At 40.9% G+C, this 26981-nt stretch overlaps 4 protein-coding genes across 5 annotated transcripts in view; all 4 read left to right on the top strand.

Moving 5' to 3' along the window:
- Positions 1–6532: 6532 nt before the first annotated feature.
- Positions 6533–16988, top strand: LOC111977417 (tubulin polyglutamylase ttll6-like). The gene is made up of 13 exons (XM_024006827.2): positions 6533–6711; positions 7484–7602; positions 7699–7829; positions 10368–10524; positions 10833–10976; positions 11280–11365; positions 11484–11709; positions 12237–12415; positions 13150–13338; positions 13498–13648; positions 13998–14240; positions 15125–15398; positions 15547–16988. The coding sequence occupies exons 2-13, from the start codon at positions 7582–7584 to the stop codon at positions 15789–15791; spliced, it is 2046 nt and encodes a 681-aa protein (XP_023862595.2). The 5' UTR covers positions 6533–6711; positions 7484–7581; the 3' UTR covers positions 15792–16988.
- A 701-nt stretch (positions 16989–17689) lies between these two features.
- On the top strand, positions 17690–19819 carry LOC111978377 (homeobox protein Hox-B8-like). 2 transcript variants are annotated; one of them, XM_024008410.2, is made up of 2 exons: positions 17690–18431; positions 18770–19819. In XM_024008410.2, exons 1-2 carry the CDS (start codon positions 18014–18016, stop codon positions 19060–19062), a joined length of 711 nt encoding a protein of 236 aa, XP_023864178.1. In that variant the 5' UTR covers positions 17690–18013; the 3' UTR covers positions 19063–19819. The 2 variants fall into 2 exon arrangements, with proteins under 2 accessions (XP_023864178.1, XP_023864177.1); XM_024008409.2 differs by having other exon boundaries at positions 18767–19819.
- Positions 19820–22011: 2192 nt separating this feature from the next.
- LOC111978747 (src kinase-associated phosphoprotein 1) overlaps positions 22012–26981 on the top strand; it is a 70907-nt gene continuing 65937 nt past the window's right edge. The window contains exon 1 of the mRNA XM_024008979.3: positions 22012–22384. The gene's annotated coding sequence lies outside the window, so the exon portion shown is untranslated. The remainder of the gene's footprint in view (positions 22385–26981) is intronic.
- LOC111978751 (homeobox protein Hox-B6b-like) lies at positions 24354–26779 on the top strand. Its single transcript, XM_024008986.3, has 2 exons — positions 24354–25148; positions 25701–26779. The coding sequence occupies exons 1-2, from the start codon at positions 24734–24736 to the stop codon at positions 25952–25954; spliced, it is 669 nt and encodes a 222-aa protein (XP_023864754.1). The 5' UTR covers positions 24354–24733; the 3' UTR covers positions 25955–26779.

Genomic DNA, 26981 nt, shown 5'->3' with positions numbered 1-26981 from the left:
GTGACATGGTGCCTGTTTAGGTCTTACTCACATTGGCTACGGAGAGCGTGATCACACAGTTGTCGCGGAACAGCTGATGCTCTCATGCATGCTTCAGTGTTGCTTGCCTCGAAGCGAGCATAATTAATTTAGCTCGTCTGGTAGGCTTGTGTCACTGGGCAGCCTCGGCTGTGCTTCCCTTTTGTAGTCTGTAATAGTTTGCAAGCCTGCCACATCCACACAGTCGGAGCCGGTGTAGTATGATTTAATCTTAGTCCTGTATTGATGCTTTGCCTGTTTGATGGTTCGTCTGAGGCATAGCGGGATTTCTTATAAGCTTCTGGGTTGAGTCCCGCTACTTGAAAGTGCCAGCTCTACCCTTTAGCCTCTCTTGGGTAGGGGACAGTATTTTGAAGTTTGGATGACAAACGTGCCCCAAGTACACTGCCTGTTACTCAGGCCCAGAAGCTAGGATATGCATATGCATGGTAGTATTAGATATAAAACACTCTGAAGTTTCTAAAACTGTTAAAATAATGTCTGTGAGTATAACAGAACTGATATGGCAGGCAAAAACTTGATGATTCCTCGTTGAATAGTTCAAATACATGTTGAATAGTTCAAATATATGAAATGTCTGGGGGTCTCTGAGGAGAGGTTTGAAAAAGGCTGCTCTAACCTACAAAAGCTTCTGCTTTCACCATTTGTCTACTGTTATAAATATCAGGGGCACAACTTTCACTGGGATGGGGGGACGGGGGACATGTCCCCTCCACATTCTGAAATTGCATTTTTGTCCCCACCAGTTTTAGCATTGGAATGTGATACAAAATGAGACAACGGTATGCTTTAGGACAATGCCGACGCCTCCAAACGGTCGGGTAGGCTGTTTGGAGTGTTTATCCGARCGGATAAAAAAATATTWAAAAATMATATGCCCCCCCACTTCTAAAACCAAAGTTGCGCCCCTGATAAATATAGTGGCTTTTGCAAAGATGTAACTAACAATGTCTTGATGAGCTGCTTGAGGACCTTGTCAAAGCTGGCAAGATTTTTACCCTTCTCTGAATGGCTGATCATGGAGCAGCTTTCCGTTTCATTCTGTAGCTTCAGGAGATGAAGGATGAAGCACCTGATTTGAATCTATTTTGACCTAATGAAGTGAACATTTTGTAGGGATATGTACATAATACCGATACACTGACTTCATTATGACTGACCATATCTTGAATGTGGAATACCAAGCGATCTAAAACGACTCAAACGCAGGGTCAAATCCGTCCATGACTCAAGGAGAACCTCAAAGGCTGATGTGTTTCTCTGGTGCAGAGGTCATCAGTTAGTACAGTGGTATTTCACATTCTTCAACAGGGACCCCATTTTTTCCTTGACCCCACTCCAAATCCAATGGCACAACCTTAAAATTGGTACATTTCTACTTTAACATCAACATATAACATTCATTTAATTACATGTTCATCTCTCATCAAAATTAAGAGAACCAATATATACATTTACTCAATAAAATGTATTTTTCAAATGACCTTTAAAAAAATATTGTTTATTGTCCTATACAATAATCTGTAGAATACTCTTATTTTTTWATATATTTTTTTTAGGTACAAACCCCCACTAGGCGTTGCTGATAGCCCGTTGGCTGTCGAACGAACAATGGGCTGTGTGATTGGACGAAACTACAGCCTGTTTGTGTAGGAGGAACTTCAGGGCAGAAGAACAGGACGTCGGGAATGTTTTTAAACAATATTGACACCGTGTGCCTGCCACACTAACACATATTGTGCGGAACGAAAAGTAGAAGGTAAGCTTTACTCTTTTATTTTGACAGTGTATGGTTTGCCATTTTCGGGTGAGTGAGAACATTTTTGAGACTCAGGTGTTGATACCTACTTGCTGCTGCTTGCCCTGCAGTCTGCGAGCGTTCTGTTACCATAGCAACGCCATGCGCTATCCAGCCAAGAAGCTAACTAGCATAGCAGCAGGGAAGTCAAGTTAATACAGTGGGTTTATATTTTGAACTCACTATTTGCAATGACAATTATTCAGTTACTTTTCTAAAAAGGTTGTTGACTCAGTAGGGAATGGATGAACTGTAATGTGTGAAATAACATTTGCAGCTTGTGAGGGAGGGTATTTAGGGGTAGGAAGAAAGCAAGTGTTAACATAGCAGAGACTCGGTCAGTGTGTGTGTGTGTGTGTGTGTGTGTGTGTGTGTGTGTGTACTAGTTAGGAGATGACTGATACCTATTAGTTACCATGACAACAAGGAAACATAAGGTAAAGTGACCCCCACACAGATCAAATTGCCTCCTAGGCTTTAATCTCTGTATGCTGGGGGGCTAGTTGTAACTCATCTTTGGTTAGAATAAAACAAATATAGCTATGAAAGATCAACTGAGCATGCTGTTGATAGAGCAGACATTATTTTTTAAATCCACAGGTTATGGTAACAAATAGACCAGAGCATCCCTTTGAACAACTACGGTTCAGTAACGATTATCTGTAGTGCAGATTTCTCCATGGTCAATGAAAAYCATTCATTTTGCTAATGTGCACTGTAGCTAGTGGTTTCAGCACAGATTTGAATTTCTCAGTGTCAAAGCACTTGTCTAAWTACCTTGAACAAATATGAGGGATTAACCCTCTCTACTTCCACAATGTGATCTCCTGCTCATCGTTTTCTCTCTGTCAGGTGTTTTTCCCTAGTTTCTTATTGGCCACCTGACCCTCTGGCCCMGCTATTAGGATGTAAGTCAATCTGAGTAGGGCTGCCCCTGGGCTCATAGTACAAATGTGCTCTTTTTGTTCAGAATTAGGACCAGACCAGAGGTGGATATGTGGCTTTGTGAGCTGCCTTCTGTTGGGAACGACCACATCTTGCTGGGCCCCTGAAACTGAGGGGCCACGACCAACAAACAGAGTGGGTGAGTTGGACAGGTGGAGGGCATCGTCTAGCATTTCCATCCACCTTAAATGCACAGCACAGGTTTGTGTACCTTAAAAAAAAAACATATATATATATATGTATGTGAGAGTGCTGTTCATTGACTACAGCTCAGTGTTAAACTCCGTGGTCCCCTCCAAGCTCATCACCAAGCTCGGGACCCTGGGACTGAACACCTCCCTCTGCAACTGGATCCTGTTCCTCGGTGTCCACATCACTGAGGACTTAACATGATCCACACACATGGTCCGCACAGTCGTGAAGAGGGCACAACAGTGCCTCTTCTCCCTCAGGAGGCTGAAACGATTTGGCATGGGCTCTCAGGTCCTGAAGAGGTTCTACAGCTGCGCCATCGAGAGCATCTTGACTGGTTGCATCACTGCTTGGAAAGCAACTGCACCGCCCTCGACCCCAAAGCTCTACAGAGGGTGTTGAGGACGGCCCAGTACATCACTGGGGCTGAGCTCCCTGCCATCCTGTACCTCGATATCAGGCGGCGTTAGAGGAAGGCCCGAAAAATTGCGAAAGACTTCAGCCACCCAACCCATAGACTGGTCTCTCTGCTACCGTCCGGCAAGTGGTACGGGGGCAACGTTTCTTAGACCAACAGGCTCCGAGACAGCTTCTATCAACAAGCAATAAGACTGTTGTATAGATAATCAAATGATTACCCGGACTATATGCACTGACTCTATTTTGCACTGACTCTATGCACACTCACAAGACTCTATCCACACACACACACACATACCCTTACATACGGACTCACACAACGCAAACACACACTTACATACACACACAGTCAACGCACACACACAACACACGCATACTGACGCCACACACACACACTTTCACACATGTACACATACTCTCATCATACAGTGCATTCGTAAATGATTCAGACCCCTTCCCTTTTCCCACATTTTGTTACGTTACAGCCTTATTCTAAAATGTATTAAATAAAAATGTTCCCTCACCAATCTACACACACTACCCCATAATGACAAAGCAAAAACAGTTTTTTTAGACATTTTTGCAAATGTATTTAAACGAACAGATACCGTATTTACATAATTACTCAGACCCTTTGCTATGAGACTCGAAATTGAGATCAGGTGCATCCTTTTTCCATTGAACATCCTTGAGATGTTTCTACAACTAGATTGGAGTCCACCTGTGGTAAATTCAATTGATTGGACATGATTTGGAAAGGCACACACCTGTATATATATATATATATAAGGTCCCACATTTGACAGTGCATGTCAGATCAAAAACCAAGCKATGAGTTCCAAAGACTTGTCCATAGAGCTCTGAGACTGGATTGTTACGAGGCACAGATCTGGGAAAGTGTACCAAAAAATGTCTACAGCAAAGAACGGAGAGATCCTTGATGAAAACCTGCTCCAGGGTGCTCAGGACCTCAGACTGGGGCAAAGGTTCACCTTACAACAGGAAAACGACCCTAAGCACACAGCCAAGACAAGGCTGGAGTGGCATCGAGACAAGTCCTTGAGTGTCCAAGCCAGAGCCCGGACTTGAACCCTATCGAACATAGCTGTGCAGCGATGCTCCCCATGCAACCTGACAGAGCTTGAGAGGATTTGCAGAGAAAAATGGGAGAAACTCCCCAAATACAGGTGTGCCAAGCRTGTAMCGTCATACTCAAGGCTGTAATTGCTGCCAAAGGTGCTTCAACAAAGTACTGAGTAAAGGGTCTGAATATTTATGTAAATGTGATATTTCGGTGGTTTATTTTTTCTAAGAACCTGTTTTTGCTTTGTCATTATGGAGTATTGTGTGTAGATTGATGAGGGGGAAAACTATTTAATAAGGCTGTATCGTAACAAAATGTGGAAAAGGTCAAGGGGTCWGAATACTTTCCGAATGCAATGTATATGCTGCTGCTACTTAGTTTTTTAAYTCTTATTATTATCAATCCTGATGCCTAGTCACTTTACCCAGGCCTACATGTACATATATGTACATAACTACCTCAGCTACCTCGTACCCCTGCAKATTGATATGGTATTGGTTCACCCTGTATATAGCTTCATTCTTGTGTTTTTATTTTCTTATTTTACCTCTGTGTTGTCAGGAAAGAGCTTGTAAGTAAGCATTTCACTYTAAGTATTRGGCGCATGTGACAAATAAAATATGATAATAAGTGATAATGAGGGAAAAAGCAGTGAGCATTGATCAGAGAAAAACATGCAAAGTCAGGTCAGTCGTTGACTGAATTGTTGATTTGAGTTGTTTTCAGAAGTTTTTGACAATGACTTCAGAACTTTTGCATGAAATAATTACTTTGTTTTTCCATCTTGAGGATAGAGATTAGTGAATTGAAAATTAGTTATTAGATAGTAATAGACCGATATCGTTCTTGGACTAGAATTTACATCTGATATACTAGAAGGAATATGCTTGAGAACACATAACTGCTAGGCCTATTTAAAGACTATTTTTATGCAATTGTTGTTTTTTGGATAGGTCCTAAAGAGAGATCCTATGAGAGTGCTGTTGTAACAGTATACCTGTAGAGGTCACTGGGCCGTCTCGGCCAAGCTCAATAACAAGAGTTCAGGGTCAGGATTATCCAGATCACTGGCTCAGAATACTGTTACCCAGCACCAGAGGAGGCTCGTGGGAGGAGCTATAGGTGGATGGGCTGATTTAATGGCTGGAATGGAATCAATGGAATGGAGTCAAACATGTTATCATGTGTTTGATACCATTCCATCGATTCCATTCCAGCCATTACAATTAGCCCATCCTCCTATAGCTCCTCCCACTAGCAGCCTATGCCCAGCACCCAGGTCTCCCGCAGCCTGACAGGGATGTCCCTCCTCACCCTCCCCTGGGCCCTGTCCAGCACTTACCCTTATCATTACCAGCAATTAGCCTAGTCTCACCTAGGCTTCACCTTAGGAACGTGAGATCGGAGAGAGAACCCCTCAGTGATGGTCAGGGCACACAAGGACACTTCAAGGGGATTTAGGCTAAGTTACTGTCTGAGGAGTCTTGTGTTTTTTTCCAAACGGAGTGATCCGTCTGAACTCTGTTGCAAACTTGATTCGCTGCCCAATAACTCTTGAATGATCCTCTGCTATGGATGGAATGTTGACAGGCCGAGTACCTACCTGAGAAGAGAAATGGAAATAGAAACATGATTCCATGTGTACATAACAACCTGCATTCTGATCCAGTTGATTGTATTTCAGGGTGGGGGTACTTGTATCCACATCAAAACACAATTATGTAAATGTATGCAAATTGCTTAGATGTAGGTTGGAAAACAGAATGTATTTTAATTTGTGTTAATTGATGCTTGATAACTCAAGTTAATTAACGAGTGTTACTGTTATGTAAGCCTTTTTTATTCCTCTTTGTGTATCTTCTTCAGGATGGACCTGCGAGCAGAGAGCCCTGACAAAGACTCTGAAGATGATGCCTTCAAGTGTGGACCTGAGGGAGGAGAGGAGGGCGAGGGCTGGGGGAGCGATAGTCAACCCGAGGCCTGCACCCCTACTCCTCCATCCACTGGCAAGAGGAAGAAGAAAAGGAAAAAGAGGTACTTAAAGTTAAAATATGTAACTGTATGGATGTACTAGTYCTTTGATGCTTCCTCTTCCCCAGAACGCTGGGAGAGGCAGAAGTTATTGGGGAAGGATGATTACAACTTTGCAGCAAGGCACGTCTGTCCCCCTCTCTCTYTTTCTTCTCTCCCAGATGACTGTGGATCAATATCGTCAACTGCAAATATGAAAGTGGTGAGTTATCCTGCATATACCAACGTGTGGATTGGTGTGATTTTATATTTTCAAAGATCACCCATGTCACTTGCTTTGTTACCCACATGTTGGGATAATCCGAGACCATCCATTTATTTCCTCACAGTCACAGTTTTGCTACTTGGTCTAGTCAAATACATTTGAAGCACAGATGTACACTGAGTATTGCATACATTAGGAACARCTTCTTAATATTGAGTTGCACCCCCTTTTGCCAACAGAACAACCTCAATTTGTCAGGGTAGGGACTCTACAAGGTGTCGAAAGCGTTCCACAGGGATGCTGACCCATGTTGACTCCAATGCTTCCCACAGTTGTGTCAAGTTGGCTGGATGTCCTTTGGGTGGTGGACCTTTCTTGATACACACGGGAAACTGTTGATTGTGAAAAACCCAGCAGCGTTGCAGTTCTTGACGCAAACCGGTGCACCAGACACCTACTACCATATCCCGTTCAAAGGCACTTAAATATTTTGTCTTGCCCATTCACCCTCTGAATGGCATACATACACAATCCATGTCTCAGTTGTCTCAAGGCTTGAAAATCCTTCTTTAACCTGTTTCCTCCCCTTCATCTACACTGATTTGAAGTGGATTTAACAAGTTACATCAATAAGGGATCATAGACTGACCAGGTGAATCCAGTCGAAAGCTATGTCATGAAAAGAGCAGGGGTTCCTTAATGTTTTGTATACTTAGTGTAGATTAATATATGTCATCTAATAGGAAGTCTTTCTTCCTCACCCTGTCAGTGCGACGTGCTGCTCGCAGATATGGCCTTTGGGAAGCAGTGGAGGGCGAGGACTGGACTCTCTTCTGGACAGACTGCTCTGTCTCACTGGACAGAGTTATGGACATGAAGCGCTACCAGGTACTCAACATCTCCCAAGTGCACTTCTCTCCTCATAGAGTTCTGAAAAGGTTCCTCTGCCCCATTCAATGCTATGTGTCTGCTGTACCCTTACAGAAGATCAACCATTTTCCAGGGATGAGTGAGATTTGTAGAAAGGATCTTCTGGCRCGGAACATGAACCGCATGCTAAAYCTCTTCCCCAAAGACTACAATATCTTTCCCCGAACATGGTGCCTACCAGCAGAGTGAGTTCTCATTGTCAATGTGCTTAAGAGTCTCGTTATTCAAAACACATACAGTACCAGTCAAAAGTTTGGACACACCTACTCATTCCAGGGTTTTTCTTTATTTTTAKTATTTTCTACATTGTAGAATAATGGTGAAGACATCAAAACTATGAAATAACACATATGGAATTATGTGGTAACCAAACAAGTGTTAAACAAATCAAAATATATTTTATATTTGAGATTCTTCAAAGTAGCCACCCTTTGCACACTCTTGGCATTCTCTCAACCAGCTTCATGTGGTAGTCACCTGGAATGCATTTAAATTAACAGGTGTGCCTTGTTAAAAGTTAATTTGTGGAATTTCTTTCTTTCTTAATGTGTTTGAGCCAATCAGTTGTCTTGTGAAAAGGTAGGGATGGCATACAGAAGATAGCCCTATTTTATAAAAGACCAAGTCAATATTATGGCAAGAACGGCTCAAATAAGCAAAGAGAAACGGCAGTCCATCATAACTTTATGACATGAAGGTCAGTCAATCTGGAAAATTTCAAGAACTTTGAAAGTTTCTTCAGTGCTGTCCAAAAACCATCAAGCGCTATAATTAACTGGCTCTCATGAGGACCACCACAGGAAGGAAGACCCGAGTTACCTCTGCTGCAGAGGATAAGTTCATTAGTTAACTGCACCTCAGGTTGCAGCCCAAAATATATGCTTCACAGAGTTCAAGTAACCGACACATGTTTCAACATCAACTGTTCAGAGGAGTCTGCGATGCCATAGGCCTTCGTGGTCGATTAAGAGACTTGCTTGGACCAAATAAGAATAAGAGACTTGCTTGGACAAGAAACACGAGCAATGTACATTAGACCGATGGAAATGTGTTGTTTGGTCTGATGAGTCCAAATTTGAGATTTTTGGTTCAACCGCCGTGTCTTTGTGAGATGCAGAGTAGGTTGAACGGATGACCTCCGCATGTGTGTTTCCCACTGTGAAGCATGGAGGAGGAGGTATGATGTGTGGGGGTGCTTTGCTGGTGACACTGTCTGGATTTATTTAGATTCAAGGCACAGTTAACCAGCATGGTTACCACAGCATTCTGCAGCGATACGCCATCCCATCTGGTTTGCGCTTAGTGGGACTATATTTGGTTTTTTCAACGGGACAATGATCCAAAACCCACCTCCAGGCTGTGTAGGGCTATTTGACCAAGAAGGAGAGTGATGGAGTGCTGCATCAGATGACCTGCCTCCACAATCACCCGACCTCAAACCCAATTGATGATTTTGGGATGAGTTGGACCGCAGAGTGAAGGAAAAAGCAGCCCAGCCAGTGCTCAGCATATGTGATGGGCGGCAGTAGCCTAGTGGTTAGAGTGTTGTGCAGTAAACCGAAAGGTTGCTAGATCGAATCCCGAGCTGCCAAGGTAAAAATCCGTATTCTGCCCTGAACAAGGCAGTTAACCCCACTTTCCTAGGCCTTCATTGTAAATAAGAATTTGTTCTTAATTGTCTTGCCTAGTTAATAAATAAAAAATATTGTGGGGACTGTTAAGAAAAGCATTCCTCATGAGCTGATTGAGAGAATGCCAGAGTGTGCAAGAGGGCACGACAAAACCTGTTCCGCCTCAGGAGACTGAAAAGATTTGGCATGGGTCCTCAGATCCTCAAAAGGTTCTTCAGCTGCACCATCAAGGGCATCCTGACTGGTTTTATCACTGCCTGGTATGGCAACTTCTCGGCCTCCGACCGCAAGGCACTACAGAGGGTAGTGCGAACGGCCCAGTACATCACTGGGGCCAAGCTTCCTGCCATCCAGGACCTCTATACCAGGCGGTGTCAGAGGAAGGCCCTAAAAATTGTCAAAGACTCCAGTCATAGGCTGTTTTCTCTGCTACCGCATGGCAAGCGGTACCGGAGTGCCAAGTCTAGGTCCAAGAGGCTTTTAAGCAGCTTCTACCCCCAAGCCATAAGACTCCTGAACACCTAATCAAATGTCTACACAGACTATTTGCATTGCTCCCCCCCCCCTTTTACACCACTGCTATTACACCACTGCTACTCTCTGTTGTTAACATCTATGCATAGTCACTTTAATAACGTTACCTACATGTACATATTACCTCAACTAACTGGTGCCCCCGCACATTGTCTCTGTACCGGTACCACCCCCCCCCCGTAAATATAGTCACGCAATTGTTATTTTACTGCTGCTCTTGTTGGTTAGGGGCTCGTAAGTAAGCATTTCACTGTATTCGGCGCATGTGACTAATAAAATTTGATTTGATTTGAAGCTGTCATCAAGGCAAAGGGTGGCTACTTTGAAGAATCTAAAATATATTTCGATTTTTTTTTTAACACTTTTTGTTTACTACATGATTCCATATGTGTTATTTCATAGTTTTGATATCTTCACTATTATTCTACAATGTAGAAAATAGTCAAAATAAAGTCAAACCCTGGAATGAGTAGGTGTGTCCAAACTTTTGACTGGTACTGTAAATGATCAGGAGAGTAATCAATTGAGAATGGAAGTGTTTTTTTTGTATCTCCGCAGTTATAGTGACTTCCAAGCTTACACCAGGTCCAAGAAACACAAGACTTACATCTGTAAGCCAGACTCCGGTTGCCAAGGGCGAGGCATCTTACTCACCAAGTCCAGCAAAGACATTCGCCCGGGGGAACACATGATCTGCCAGGTGTACGTCTCCCGGGTGAGACTCACTACCTTCTCAGAGAGGGATCCTTCTAGACTTTTGTACATATTGTGTAATATTCTGCACAATCAATTCAACTCGTAGTTCAACTGAGGTTGCAGGATGACAGTTGCAATAAATGTGATACCTTATTATGTGACAGTATTTATGGGACCAATCAGAGAGAAGGGTTATGACAATGTCATTATGAAAGGACCAATCAGAGAGCAGGGCTATGACAATGTTATTACGAAGGGACTAATCAGAGAGCAGGGTTATGTTGATGTCATTAGATATATCATAATGCCAACCATCCTCTCCCCCAGCCATTCGTTATTGACGGCTTCAAGTTTGACCTGCGTATCTATGTGCTGGTGACCTCCTGTGACCCCTTCCGCATCTTCCTGTACAACGAGGGGTTGGCTCGCTTCTGCACTACACAATACAACGAGCCCAGCAWTGGCAACGTGGTGAGGTGGACAACACAGATACTCCGTTAACACTTCTAATGCCAACTGTTACGCAGCATTACACACTTCTTATTGTCCTATCTCGCCCTGTTCTTTGACAGTTAATTGGTAGTTGTGGTGTTGGTTGTGTCGTTGATGCTCTGAAGCATTCTAGATAATCATTTAAAATGGGGATTCGCATCTTTACAGTATTCATATGTTTATTCCAGAATGATAGTATATTTTCTACGGTGTCCTTTCTGATCCCTTATTTTACCTTTACACATCCCCGGCTCTCCCTCACAAACTTTATATTTGTACAAGGATGATGTTTGCATGCATCTGACCAACTATGCCATCAACAAGCACAGTGAGAACTTTGTCCGTGATGACGACACGGGCAGCAAACGGTAAGCAGGTGTTTGTTTACTTCAAATACCTCTCGAGTTGACCTTTAGCTTTGTTTGTTTGTATAATTCATCTCGATGCAACGCTTGCATCTCAGTTCCCTCCTCCCTGTCGTTCCAGGAAGCTGTCCACCTTGAACAAGCACCTGGAGGCCATGTGTTACGACACAGAGAAGATGTGGTTGGACATTGAGGACGTGATTATTAAGACGCTCATCTCTGCCCACCCCATCCTCAAACACAACTACCACACCTGTTTCCCCAACCACGCGGCCGGCAGCGCCTGCTTTGAGATCCTTGGCTTTGATGTGCTACTAGACCATCGACTCAGGCCCTGGCTGCTGGAGGTGAGGCCTTCTTAAAGAATCAGGATGATGTATTGATTTGGCTCCGGTTCAGTGTTTGTTGAGCTAAGAAATGTGTTATTCTAATCTACTACACTCTCATCATGCAGTGTCCAATAGGCATTTCGCTAGCAACTTATAATAACTTTATTATTAAAGCTAGATAGCAAACAAGGAATATTCATGATGTTCAATTATGTTCACATTAATATATGGGCGTGTTTATTAAAGGGATACTTCGGGATTTTGACAATGGGGCTTTTTATCTATTTTCCCAGAGTCAGATGAGCTCGTAGATGCAATTTTTATGTCTCTGTGTCCAGTATGAAGGAAGTTTGAGGTAGTTTCACGAGCCAATGCTAACTAGCGTTAGTACAATTAATGGGAGTGTTGCATCCTAGCAGAGACACATAAACGTACTCATTGCGCTAACGCTAGTTACCAATTGCGCTAGCGTTAGTTAGTTAGTAGGAGGTAGATAACGTGRCTCATTYCCAAAATRCTGAAGTATCCCTTTAATGTTTGTGCAGGTGAACCACTCCCCCAGTTTCACTACTGATTCGCGGTTGGARCGGGAGGTGAAGGATAGCCTGCTGTATGACACACTGGTCCTTATAAACCTGGGTGCCTGTGACCGCCGTAAGATCACTGAGGAGGAGAAGCGCAGGGTGAAGGAGAGGCTGCAGCAGAACCGCTCCAGAGAGGCTAGGTATAGTCAGGACCATGTGATGGATAGGAAGACAATGCGGAACTTTGATTTCAGTGCGCTTGTATGATCAGTTTGACCATGTAACAATAAGCTATGATGGGTCATTTTATTATAAATTAGCATCGTTATAGACATGTAACAAACAAAGTGATTTGGACCAAACTCAAGCCAACATACACTGAGTGTACAAAACATTAAGAACACTTTCCATGACATAGACTGACCAGGTGAATCCAGGTGAAAGCTATGATCCCTTATTGATGTCACTTGTTAAATCCACTTCAATCAGTGTAGATGAAGGGGAGGAGCCAGGTTAAAGAAGGATTTTTAAGCCTTGAGACAACTGAGACATGGGCAAGACTAAAGATGTAAGTGACTTCGAACAGGGTATGGTAGTAGGTGCCAGGCGCACCAGTTTGAGTGTGTCAAGAACTGCATCMCTGCTGGTTTTTCARGCTRAACAGTTTCCCGTGTGTATCAAGAATGGTCCAAAACCCAAAGGACATCCAGCCAACTTGACACAACTGTGGGAAGCATTGGAGTCAACATGGGCCAGCATCCCTGTGGAACGCTTTCGACACCTTGTAGAGTCCATGCTTAGACGAATTGAGGCTGTTCTGAGGGCAAAAGGGGGGTTGCAACTCAATATTAGMAAGATGTTCTTAATGTTTGGTACATTCAGTGTATATTGAGTGTATGCATTCATTCAGTTGTGGTAATTTTTGTGTTGTCAGGAGTGAGGAACTGCGTCAGTCCCAGGCAGCCAGTGTAGAGCAGATGCGGAGGTATGAGGCCAAACACCTGGGTGGCTTCCGTGGGATCTACCCCCGCGAGGGCGGAGAGAAGTACGAGAAGTACTTCAAACACAGCAGCTCCCTGTTTCAGGAGACTGCCGCCTCTAAGGCCAGGGAGGAGTGTGCCAGGTAGAAACTATCACCCAAACACTCACACACATACGCACGCACAGGCTTCTTGACAATACCATGAAAACATTCAACAGAAAATAAAAATMTGTTGTACCTTTAAATTCACTTTTTTCATTGTTTCATGTACAACTTGTTTGTGTGTGACTGTCCGCTCAGGCAGCAGCTGCAGGAGCTGCGTCTGAAGCAGGAGCAGAAGGAGAGGGAGCAGAAGGGGAGCCGTAGACGAGACTTGCAGGGGGAGTCTGCAGGAGAGAAGGCCAAACCACACAGAGTACAAGTTCGTCAGACCAACTCCCAACAGGTTACTGTGAGTCACATCACCCTGCCCATCAGTTTTATGTAACATTTTACCTCAGGTTTTGAATGTATTATTGCCTACAGAATCTAGSAGTCAACAACCATAAAGAGAAGTCCAAAGTCTTGTCGTATCATTGAGGGTGGCAATCTTAGTGGACTTGTAGTTGCAGGSCCTTTCAGTGGCCACAAGAGGGAGCCAAATATCTTCTCCACTGAACACCTTACATATATGTCCAGCTACCAAATTATATAATGGCCATTTATCATATTTACATAAGCATCTCAATGAATACTGAAGAATGATTWTACACTGTGATTAACTTATTCCTTACTGTATGGTGTGAATTGTGGCTGTCCAGCTCCTGACCATGCCCCTCCTGCCTACTGCTACCAACGGTTCCCCTACYGTGCAGGACCTCTCTGATGAGGAGGTGGAGAGGGTGAGTGGACTGCTCCAACGGGAGAGTCTACTGAGGGACCTGGGGGTGGTGGACCAGATCTATAAGCTGCTYCAGGGGCGAGGCCAGTCCATGCCTAATGGCATTACACCCCCACGTGAGCAGAATGAGCTGCCCCTACACAGACATGAACGAGCCAATAAGGTAAGGCTACACCTCCATAGTCACTCACTGGTCAGTTTAGTAAGTTCCTTTTATTGTTTCCCTAGCAAGGAAATGTGTCCTCCATATTTTTCCTAATATGGGATAAYGAGCTCGCCAGCTTGTAGTCCTAAAAAACAGAAATMAGTTACCTCTGGTTCGTTCAAGCATTCTTATGGGGGAAATTAATGGGAAAAGAATGAGGTTTTGGGATAAACGCTGAAATAAGGTCAGAGATTAACACAGGTTTAGGAGATCTTATACATTTTGTTCTGTGAGATAATATCAAATAAAATTGTATTTGTCACATGTGCAGTTTTTCAGAAAAATACAAAAAAAAATAAGAAATATAAGTAACATAATTACAGAGCAGCAGTAAAATAACAATAGCGAGGCTATATACAGGGCGGTACTGGTACAGAGTCAATGTGCGGGGGCACCGGTTAGTCGAGGTAATTGAGGTAATATATACATGTGGGTAGAGTTATTAAAGTGACTTATGCATAGATAATAATGAGTGGCTGTTCCACTGGATGTCATAAGGTGAATGCACCAATTTGTAAGTCGCTCTGGATAAGAGCGTCTGCTAAATGACTTAAATGTAAATGTAAGTGACGTTAGCTGATGAAGATTATCTCATAGAACAAAATATATAAGATCTCCTAAGCCTGTGTTTCCTACAGACCTTATTTTCGGCGTTTTATCCAAAAACCCTACAAAAAAAACATAAATTTCTCCATATGCTTTGTTTAACCAATGAGTTATGGCAGAGTTAGTGCCTACAAAAATACACCATTACCCTTGCTCTCTATGGTCACTGCATTGTCTCAAACATTACTCCATTAGTAATGAGATGCTTAAGTCTGTSCTATGTAATGTCTTGCCAGTTGGACTCCCTGACTGAGTTCTCCTGGAGACCGAAGCGTCACTGTACTGTGATCCAACACCAGTTGCCTCCAGGGGCCAAGCCCTGCCGTCAGTACGTCCATTCCCAGCTGCTGCAGCAGCGCTGGCCCTGGCCCAGTCTGGACAGGGGGCCCGCTCACACTGAGTCTGCCTGCCTTCAATACTACACCCCAGAGGACCAAGTCCTAGAGACGGTCCGCCGGGCGCCAGGGGACCTGAGGAGGACCAACAGTGCCCAGCGTATCCCATGGACAAGTGAGCACACCCACTGCATCTCACTTTATTGTGTCATTACTGTACCGCCACTGATCTGAAGTTGGACATTGTACTTCTGGATAATTGGATGGCATAGTATTGATTTTCTCTACCTCTCTCTCTTTTTCTCTCTCTCTTTGACTCTCAGTCAATGGTGCTCGTCAGGGCAGTATGAGCTCGTCTTATGCAGAGTCCAAGGCCCGGGCCACAGTGTCAAACATCTCCCAGCTCACACCTGGACGGCTCCACTGCACCCCCATGTCCTCCGACCCCAAGGCCCTCCAGAGCCTGTTTGTCATCTCCACCCCAGCCCTACTGATCCAGAGGCCCGAGTTCCCCCACCCCATCCGCAAACCCTCGCGCAAAGTCCCCCAGCACGGACAAGGGCGCTAGGGAGCAGGGACTTTACCAGTCCAGCCATAGTGCCATAAACCACGAGCGGGGGAGAGTGAACAAGCTTTCCTGACAAAACTGTACACAAGTTGTCCCCAAAATCCTCTCCCTATACTGTGTACATTTCTTCACTTTTACATCATCAAAATGAAATTCATTTCTACATTAGCACTGAGCTACTGAGAATTAATTGAAGAGAAATGGAGAGTAGATAAATGGAATAGGTCTTATTGTGAAAATATTGAAGCAATGGTGCCTATCGTGACTTAGGTATTGTGTGGTACTTGGTAGGAAGACGTGTCATCTCATATGTCTACGCAAACACTGTGGCGTTTACAGAATTGAATGCAAGTGAATACTATCTGTGTCTTACAGAATTCTGGCGTTTACAGAATTGAATGCAAGTGAATACTATCTGTGTCTTATCAAATATCACAATAACCACTGAGCCAATGGTGAAAACACGTTTTTTTTAATAATTCTGCAAATCTGGACGTTTTACTCAGTAATGTGAATTCTGAAGGGAAGATGTGACCATGTAGTCATATAGCAAATTTGTATGACTTTGATGTTGATGACTTTGCTACTATGCTTTGTTATCATATTGATTTTTGTTTAGATAAGCAGGAAATTCTAATTTTGCGACGTGAACCATAATCAATCATGTGTGCCAAACCTTAGAAGAAAAGCTCAGGATACTGAAATGAGATACTGAAATGACCACCAAGCTGGACTAACAAATACTCCTCAKATTTCACTGATTTTAATTGCAAATTTACCCACAGTATTTTCATATGGTTATTTTAGATCTGGGATGGGGTGTACATTTACTTATTGAGCATTCTTTTATTTGAGTTGGTGAGAAATATAGACAAATGCCTTCAGAAATTATATGCGTTGATCATTGCTCATGTAGAAATTAGGATATATGTTCAATTCAGGATTATATTGATAATAGTACTAGGCATATTATCAATATATACTCCATATGAATAATCAAATAAATTAGGAAACTATGTAAATTATTTGGAAATCTTAGATTTGCACATTTGTAGGCCTACAAATTATGAGTGAAATCTTTGSAAATGAAAACTAATATTTCAATGAAAATGTAAGGTTATTTTCTTTAACAATGATCTTGTTTGATTTTTTATTTTATTTCATCAAGCTCATAAACATTGTCGGCCTACTACTGTATTTAAATGGTAATTCGATATGTCGATGTGTTTACATTTTACCTCYAGAATTATTTGGAAAAGTAGGCTTTAATTACAATCGAAATCATTTAACGATGTATTTTTCGATTGGAATATGTAGGCCTTTGTTGAGTTTCGATGCGCGTGATCTCAAGTCTGAGTCTATGATCTCAAAACCTATGAGCTGTTGCTATCGTTGTCATAAACAATAGTTTCAGTTACATAGTTAAATTACAGTTTAGTTATAGTTTTATATAACTTTCAACACACTTTATCACAATATTTAAATTTAAATAAAAGCACATTTTATTGTAATCTACAAACACAATAACTCAAGCCCCGTATATACGAATAATGATTGATTTGTAATCGCCAAAATAAAGTAGCCTTTACTTTTCACGTTGAAACAGGCTGCTGATGATGAACATCCTCTTATTATTGACGTCTTTGAATGCCAATTAAAAACATAGGTTATCAGTTTGTTGTTAGAAATTAATCATGAAATGTAAGCTGTGTTGTCTATTCGATCCAATGAACTAGCCTATGCATCAATATGCTCTTCTATTTCAGCCAATAGCTAGCTCTTCACAGTTTAATATTTGTATCAYGTTCACGTAAATTCYASGTCTATWKCACACTGGTTCAAAATGACGTGTAAAAAACGTTGATTCAATCAGTGTGTGRCCAGTGGGTTCCCTCGTCTCCCTATCACCCCCTCCTCCCTCTGTTGGTTTCTCTCACTTTGCATTCAAGCGCGCAATGCTTTGTCTGTTGTCTGGAGATTTTCGTTTGGAGACATCATCGTATCCAAAACAAGGCAGGATATACCCTGTGAAGCTATAATCCATATAGTCTAGTCTGCCCCATCATTCATGAACTTCAGAGAGGTAGGCGATTGAAATGACATGGAAATGTTGGTCTTCACCGAGGAAATGCCTAAACTTAAAAAACCTTGCGTTTATTCCATGAAGTGTAATATATGCTAGTAGCCTGACTTAAATAAGATTTTAAACATCGAAGTTGAAAATGAGCTCTTATTTCGTTAATGCTCTATTCTCAAAAAACAGCAACAGCGAGTCCTGGCATTCCGATTATGGGCTGGCACATGATTTGGGAAGCACATCCTCTGTATCGTACGGATACGGTGCCGGTGGCACCATCCAGCAGCAGCATCCCACGCAGTTAACGGAATTCTACAATGGCACATCGTTGTCCAAAACCGCTCACCAACACCAACTAAATCCGTGCGTATTATCGCTGCCAATGGGCAGCTTGTATCATGCCCACGATGTGATACAGAGACCAACCTTTTACGCGTCCCATAATACGGATTGTATCCAGTACAGTGATTATCATTTAAAATCCACCGGGGTTGCAAATGATTCCGTGTGCGCAGAACAGTGCTCCTCTCTACCGGACCTCTTTCCCTGGATGAAACCACAAGGTGAGTCAATGACCCTTAAAACACCTAATTTGAGAATTTGGTTGACATCGGAGATATGTGAGACACCTCCCCAATAAACTTCGTTTCAAATGACCCCCAATAAACTTCGTTGTTTTCCCAGCATTTTTGGAGAGGACAATGGCTCGTTATGGTGTTAAAAAGAAACTGTAAATCTATTTTATGATGTGAGAAAAGTTTCTGCTTCGCCTGGTTTTCTTTTTTTTCTTTTTAGGTGTGTGTGTGTCTTCGCTAACAGCTGTGGTATGTGGTAGCCTTTGTTTCGGCCTATTGAGTCAATGTTCATCTAAATGTCTCTAAAATGTTTTGTCTCTCAGCAGCTACCGGACGGAGAAGAGGCAGACAGGCATACAGTCGCTTCCAGACTCTGGAACTTGAGAAGGAGTTCTTATTCAACTCTTACTTGACCCGCAAGCGCAAGGTTGAAGTGTCGCACGCTCTGGCACTCACCGAGCGGCAGATTAAAATCTGGTTTCAAAACAGACGCATGAAATGGAAGAAGGAGAACAAGAAGGACACATTTCCAATAAACAGGCCGGATCAGAATGAAATCAAGAAAGAGAGCAAAGAAATTTACAAGAATATTCAGACGTCAGATGAGGGTAAAGGATAAGACTATCCTAGACTTGGTGATGGGAGGTCACACAGTGATAACAAATGTGTTATTTATAAATTGCATTTCGAATTTAAAAAATCAACAGTGAAATCTATTGTGTTTGTTAATAATTCATTGTCAAATTAAATTCTATAAAATTTGAGAAGACGTGCGCAAAATAGCTTTTACGCACCATTTTACGCATCATTCCAATTAGAGGTTTGTGCGTGTGAATCACTTCTGCAGAATAGTCTGAACAGGTATTTATGTTGTTAGAATGTATAATTCTGTAATTTAGTGCAGTATGGTAGCACAGCTGCCACACTTTCTGACACTAATAATAATGATTCATCATTAGATGGGCTTCTGAGTAGCGCAGCGGTCTGCAGGCACTGCATCTCAGTGCTCGACGCGTCACTACCGACCCTGGTTCGATTCAAGGCTGTATCACAACCGGCCGTGATTGGTAGTCCCATAGTGTGGCGCACAATTGGCCCAGCGTCGTCTGGGTTAGGGTTTGGCCTGGGTAGGCCGTCATTGTAAATAAGAATTTGTTCTTAACTGACTTTCCTAGTTTAAAAAAATGATCAATTAAAAGTGTATTTAAAAAAAAAAAGCTGGCACGAAATCCTAACTTAAGATGTGCATAAAGAATTTTGCGCAAACCTCCAATGGGCATCTGTGTTGTCAATGTTGTGTCTAGAGCTGTTGTCAGGCCTTGGCTGTGAAGGCTGCTACTGGATGTAAACTGTAAATAAAATGTAACCTTTTAAAATCGAAGCCTCTCCTTTATTGTGAAACATATAGGCCTACCTAATAGTGTAATTGTTCGGATCTTTGTTTGCTGAAATCCATACATTTTTAATAAAACGTTAATCAAATACAACCACCAACTGTTTTCTTGAATAGATTCAATTGGCATATGCGCATTTGCGCTGAGTTGCCATAGAGCAACAGTAACGAAGAAACAGTCGGTGGTTGTATTTGATTAACGTTTAATTAAAAAGTATGGGTTTCAGAAAACAAAGAAAGGCATGCAACAACAGATGACAAACAGGTACACAGTAAGCGTTAAGGAATTAACATTTGGAAGTGTCGACGCATAGCTAATTGAAGGAGTCGGAGGTTCATTTAAAAAAAACGAATCTTTGCTCAACTCTGTGGAGGAGTTAAGCTGGCAAACAACCAAGATAACATATTGAAGGTCTGTATCCAGTTTCCTCCGTGTTATATCGACATTTTGAGTAGCCTATACAGTTTGGCACTAGCATAACAAATTCAAAAGATCTAAAGATATTATAGAAAAAAATATGTGTTTTACTATGTCGGGTAACTGATATTTTGTGCACCATCATTCAGTCTAATATAAGCCTGGCTGAATTCATGCCAATTGTATATTCATTGGGCCTAGATTTAAAAAAGTGTCTGAAGGTTAATAAACAGTCTGAAATTGTGGAAACACACAATTTCAGCTAAATTTTATCCACCTTTATGAGGCAAATACTTTGTAGTTAATGAAAACTATAATGTATCAAAATGCTTCATGTTAGTTTATTGTTGATAGGTTGTTAGCATTTTTTTGACTGCAATACAATGTTCCAACGTAGGCCTATAGAACTACCTAGAGGTCACATTCATCCAAAGTAGAATAATTTCAAACTGCATTTGACAACCTCCAAGTCTACATAATATTTACGAATTTTATATAAATAGTTATAAAAAAGGAATTTTCCGTTTATTGTCGTGGAGGTTAGGCCTGTTGGTCATACCAATGAAAAACATTCCAGAATTAATTTCAATAAAAAACATTGCAAGTTTCCTAGAACATCTTCGGTTTAGGCTAGTCCTGTTTTGGGGAGATTAGGCCGAATTTTCTCTGTGCGACCTTTTGCAGAAGGAATAGGTTGCATTGGGGGGTTTTATGGTTTTATTGCATCTATAAACGTCGGAAATCCTTTTGTCAATGAAATTAAATTTAACAGGGCACCATGCAAACAACCCTGCCCAAACAGTAACGGAACATTTTTCCATACATTTTATATAAATATTTTACCTTATGATTATATACATGCCTGATGACCACTGGGCACAGACGTCAGTTCAACCTCTATTACACGTTGGCTTAACATAATTTCATTGAAATGACGTGGAAACAACGTTGATTCAACCAGTGTGTGCCCAGTGGGTGTTTTCATATAGGGATATCTTTGGTCTATATATCTTAACATACAACTGTTTTATATGAGAGCAAAATCTTAAAATGGGCAGCTCAGTAGGCTATTGCAACAGTATAGGCTAATTACATGGATCCCTATCATATTTTGTCGCATTTGTTTGAAAATCTGTGCTAGTGCAATGAAGGTAGACCTATAGGCTATCTAATGGATTCATAAAGGGTTCACGCTTGATTATCTTGATATATAACTAGTTTAACTTAACTACATTACTAAACGTAATGCAAATGTAGTAGGCCTTAAATAATTATCCGTTTACATAGTCTACCTATAGGCTTTTATCAATAATTTAAGTAAACTTATAATAACTATCCTATAAGACAATGTACATGTTTTATATAAGCCTATATGCTATTGTATGGAACTAAAATTTGGTCAAACGTTTCCGCATTTTTGTAGCTTAATATTCAATTGATAAGGCATGATCATCAAATGCTCTAAATAGGATACCGGCCTGAAATATTTTAGACCTAGCCATTTCGCTTTAAAGACAACGTAGCTTTAAAAAAAGCCAAAAATGCTATCCCATCTTTGAAAGAAAAAGATGGCGATGAAGAAAAAAAGGCCTTCTATTGAAGCATTCCTGAAAAATGCAATAAATTAGAGTCTGCTAATGAAAATGTACAACTTTATGATGGAACTTTACGACTGGCTGGGTTCTGGGATTGGCTGAGGTTGGTCATGTGGACTCTGGACAGGGAACTTTTTTCCCCTTGAGGTTATATTGCAGCTGTCTGTTTTCGACCGCTCATTCAGTAACACCTTCGTTTTCTTGGCTCTTGTATAAGCTACAGTTGAATTCTGGTAGAAATGTGTTCTGTYTCTACGGAGCTCCACCAACTGAGAGATGGAGTCAATGAGGAATCTCTCATCCAATGTTAGCCTATGCTAATGTGGCTATCTCTGAATTGCACCGTCAAAGAATACTCAATATTCGCAAGGACAATGGAATACTTTATTTTTTATTTTTCACAGAGGGAATCGTTTAGTTATTGCTACTTACCCGTATGCAATATACCAAATTAACAGTAATGGAAGACGTAAAAAGAACCGTGATAATCACATCCGGAATACCCACATGCGAAATGATGAATTATCAACAAAAGGTAGGTCGTTAAATCTCAATGTCCTATATCACCACAATCATACTTGAAGCCTGTCTTATAAGGTTTTTAAAATGATAAAATGTTGAGTAGGTCATGAGGTGCAAATTATGTTCGATAAAAACCGTTACAAATTTAACATTGGTAACATACAAAATGGCTAGTGTCTTAAAGTGTACTAGCATTGTATCGATTTGCAATACCTATAGTGTGTTAGTGGCAAGATGGCAGCAGTATCTTTGGCGGGTGACTGTGGCCTAAATGCATTTAGTATTTTGACGAAGGTTTCAGATAAATAGGTAGGCCTATATGATACCTCTTGGAAGCTGCCACAATCATGTGCACACACTGAAAATCAGACAACCCAAAATATTTTGATTTAGATTTCCACGATGTACAGTGTTTTTTAAATTTTATTGTGTGTAGCCTACATTTGTATTACCTTTGAGCTAGCTGTAATGCTAAGTAGATATGCTACAATTGACTCATACCCAAAATGTTTTATGTGTCATTTAAAGAGTAAAATTGAGACATGATGTAAGCGATGTTCTCAATGGTCCAATGTAATTTTTCAGAATCCACTTTCCAATCATCTGCACTATTCGACGTCGTCATCATCATCATCATCATCAACTTTATCGTCGAGCCTCAATCAATTAATTGATAAGCTGTATGTTATTCACCCCATTTATACAGCAGTATGCTGACACATTTTCTTTACAACCTGATCTCGTGTATTGCTCTTTGACTCCATCTAGTGGCGACAATAAGCCTACATTTGGACACCGAATTCTTGAGACAGAAGCTTTCAGAATGACATATTGACGTATTGGTACAAATTATAATTTTTTTCTTTCGTTTTTTACTATCAAATTAAACTAAAGCAAACTAAAATGTATTTTGAAAAAACGCTATTGACGTTGAATAACTGTCATTCTGTATACAGACAAGTCGTAGGATACTTAGCTAAAATGTTTGATTATTTGTGGAAACATAATTTTGTTGAAGGAAGTCTACACAGACTATTAATTATCAAGTATAGATAATACAAAATTATTTTGTTGAAATATCATCTTAAACAAGGTTTTTACAGTGAACGGAAAATATCATTGATTGGAAAAAGGAAAGACATCCTGTTGTAAAGACAGTGGCTTTGTTTATTTATTAAAATGTATTGAACGTTTTAGTCCAACAAAATAACGATAATAGCATAATAATAATAATAATAATAATAAATATTAAATAATATTATTCAACTCAATAATATGGGTCTACTGATATAAGAAGCAGTCAAAATAATATCAGACGAGATTCGATCATGACACTGTTTATATTAATGTAAATATATTTATTTGATAATATTCGAAAACAGATTATTTATTTTAGTGGTTAATAATAAAACATGCTGCATGTAATGTGGTCTACTTCCCGAAACATGAATCGCAATCTTTAAGTGATGAATGTTGAAACCAATGTGTAATATCCTCTGCATTGGCCTTGATCAGTTGGAAAATCCTTTTGCCTTTTGTGAGTTGATTTGTCAGTGTAGACGTCTTGGTCGTGTTTTACTTTTTATCCGGCCAGTGTGGGAATACCTAGAAAACATAACGAACACGTTAACTTATACGCGAACGAATGATGAAACATAAATGATGTCAAACAGCTTAAAATAACAGCTGCATGAAAGTAGAAATTCAGCTGGATCAATTGAATAGGCCCACTTTTGATTGTGCAACTAGCCTACTTCTAGTAATCAATACTTTACATTTGTGGGTAATTGAAAGAACCAACAAACAACATTATTCTTCTTAAGTCAATTTGATAAAAGGGGAAATTGTACAGTGATTATTTCATGCAAACCAAAGATCGAATAAAGATCATATAAGGGTCAAATGGGGTGTGTGTGTGTGTGTGTGTGTGTGTGGTGTGTGGTGTGTGGTGTGTGGTGTGTGTGTGGAGAGAGAGGGTGGTGTTGCCAGCATTATATTATTTATTTATATCGTTTGTTTGCAACGAAATTAAGAACGAAAACGAAATGCTTCAATGTTGAATGAATCAGAGGGCGCAAGCTCATTTGATATGTGGAAAGACTGCGCGAGAAGCCTGAGCGCTTCGTTTCGAGTCACTGGGGACCCCTGTGCGCAACAAGAGCCCCCCATGAGAGCAATATTGCAACCAGACGCTCGCGATTGGACGGACGTTGATCAGATGGTACAGTTCCCTTCTGCCCTATTGAGTGGCACCTCGCAAGCCCCCTTCAGCTAAAACCAAATCTCCGATAAAGTAATGGCAAAACCACTTGGACTATAAAACATTACAAATCATATTCCTCGGAGCATATTTGTCCATCCAATGAGTTCCTATTTTGTCAACTCAACTTTTCCTGTTTCTCTGCCCGGAGGACAGGAGTCTCTCCTCGCTCAGATACCTTTATATTCCTCCGGATATACTGACCCTTTAAGACACTTTTCCAACGCTACATATGCTGCCAATATGCAAGAGAAGGTTTACCCAACCTCATATTACCAGCAAACCACTAGTATCTACGGTCGCCCCAGCACCAGCGCTCCCTGCGACTATACAGCTGCCACTTTTTACAGTGACCGCTCGTGCGCTTTCGCAAATCGAGAGGAGCAGCCGCTCTTTGTAACTCAGGACCAGCGCAAGTCAGAGTGCCTCGAGCAGAATGTAAACATAACCACTGCTGTGGACGACAAGTCTTCTCTGCTTTATCCGTGGATGCAAAGGATGAATTCTTGCACCGCCGGTCAGTGAAACCTTTACTTTTGATTTTTGTTAACGTTTAACGTGTTTTCATTGTTAATTTATTGAAAGGGGGTTTACAATCAGCATGTTGCCTATCAATCAGATGACTACTGTAACAGTGTTGCCTGGCAAAGTCCATAATATGCATTGACATTGTAGCTTATAAGTAACTATTGCTTTGAAATTAAGACGGGAAAAGAGGAAGAATTTTACAAGTCGTTGTGTGAACACCATGCATGATGATTTGATGACTGGGATATATATGTATTGGATTCTATCGCCGAGAACGTGATTGACATGAAAAATGCGTTAAACTGTCAAAATACAGTGGGCTATCATGTGAATCAAATGGATAATTTCAATTACGCTATGCTATTTTTAAGGTTTTACTAATGGAGGCTATTTTACATGTATATAGGCTAATTTATTACATCCATAATAGTGATTGTAACAATAGTCTATAACAGTGATGATAGTGTAAAGGTATCCATCCTGACCATGTCTTTGTTTCTTACATAATTGCTGGGTTTGGTTTGCTATTCTTTTTTTGTAGGGACATTGGGCAGCAGTGGACGCAGAGGCCGTCAGACCTATACTCGATACCAGACTCTTGAGCTCGAGAAAGAGTTCCATTTCAATAGGTATCTCACCAGGCGCCGTCGGATCGAGATTTCGCATGCTCTGTGTCTCACTGAACGTCAAATAAAGATTTGGTTCCAGAATCGCAGAATGAAGTGGAAAAAGGAGAACAAAGTTATGAATCCTTCGAAACCCAGCGATGAAGAGGAGGAAAAGCAGACAGATTGAAAGGCACTGAGTAAAAAAGCGACACAAACCATCCTGTAACTGTTGTAACATGAATTGAGAGATGTTTAATTATTGTCGCTTGTTGTTTTTCATAAAATAGCTGCATAGGCCTACACATTTTTGTGGAAATATGTAAATAGGCCTACTAGATAAATATATTTGCACGATGAAATAACGTCTGTTGGTTAGAAACAGGTTAAAAACAACTGAAGCTGGCTAGCCTATTCTTATTTGATTGTGTTTGTATTTTTTGTTTTGCCAATATTGTTGCTTGAAAGTAAAATGGGTTTACCACATCCACAAAGTCAAAATTGGCTATATCGTAAATATTCATGAAAAAATAAATGTGGTCTTAATTTAAGGTTAGGTAGTGTGGTTAAGGTTAGAAGTGTGGTAAAAGTATAAAATTACATTTTAGGAAGATCAATTGTAGAAATAGGCGGGGTTTATGACTTTGTGGTTGTGGTAACTGGTGACGACCGTGAAATAGGCCTTACACTCGCACATATTGGTTTCCTGGAGCGGCGTTGGAGAAGTGCAAAAACAAGCCTAGTCAAAATACTCGATAATTAAARATTTTTTATGGCCCCATTATCGATACAAGAGAGATGCTTTGGCCTAATAGCCTACCATAGTGTGTGTGTGTGTGTGTTGTATTTTGTTCGTTTTAGGCTTTTACATCGCTTTGTCATATTCAACTGGATAATGTTTTCACAAGTTGTTTATTGTGCACTTGCCATCTGGATGTCGTGTGCAATATTATGTAAGACATGTTTTTGTTATCTTTTGTAAATGCAAATAAAGCGTTGGTAATTTCTGTAAATATTTCATAGAAAGTTTTCTTGTTTTATTGATGTGAAGGCAATAGTCTTATAATAGTTATTATTATCATTATGTCCTGTAAAATTGACCTAGTTGAGCAAGCCTGACATTTAAATAGGCTAGTCTCTCTTTAATGATACACATGCATAGTGTATTAGGCCTACTATAATATATATTTTTGTATAACTTTTTCATACTGGGATAC

The sequence above is a fragment of the Salvelinus sp. IW2-2015 genome, linkage group LG18, assembly GCF_002910315.2.
Source record: "Salvelinus sp. IW2-2015 linkage group LG18, ASM291031v2, whole genome shotgun sequence".
NCBI classification, from domain to species: Eukaryota; Metazoa; Chordata; class Actinopteri; order Salmoniformes; family Salmonidae; genus Salvelinus; species Salvelinus sp. IW2-2015.
This window is presented reverse-complemented; position numbering and strand designations above follow the sequence as displayed.

Excerpts from the sequence above, each read along its gene's own strand:
- LOC111978377 (XM_024008409.2), top strand. The coding sequence starts at position 18,014 with ATGAGCTCTTATTTCGTTAATGCTCTATTCTCAAAAAACAGCAACAGC. Across the intron at positions 18,432-18,766 it reads TCCCTGGATGAAACCACAAG|CAGCTACCGGACGGAGAAGA; the intron begins GTGAGTCAATGA and ends TTTGTCTCTCAG.
- LOC111978751 (XM_024008986.3), top strand. The coding sequence starts at position 24,734 with ATGAGTTCCTATTTTGTCAACTCAACTTTTCCTGTTTCTCTGCCCGGA. Across the intron at positions 25,149-25,700 it reads GATGAATTCTTGCACCGCCG|GGACATTGGGCAGCAGTGGA; the intron begins GTCAGTGAAACC and ends CTTTTTTTGTAG.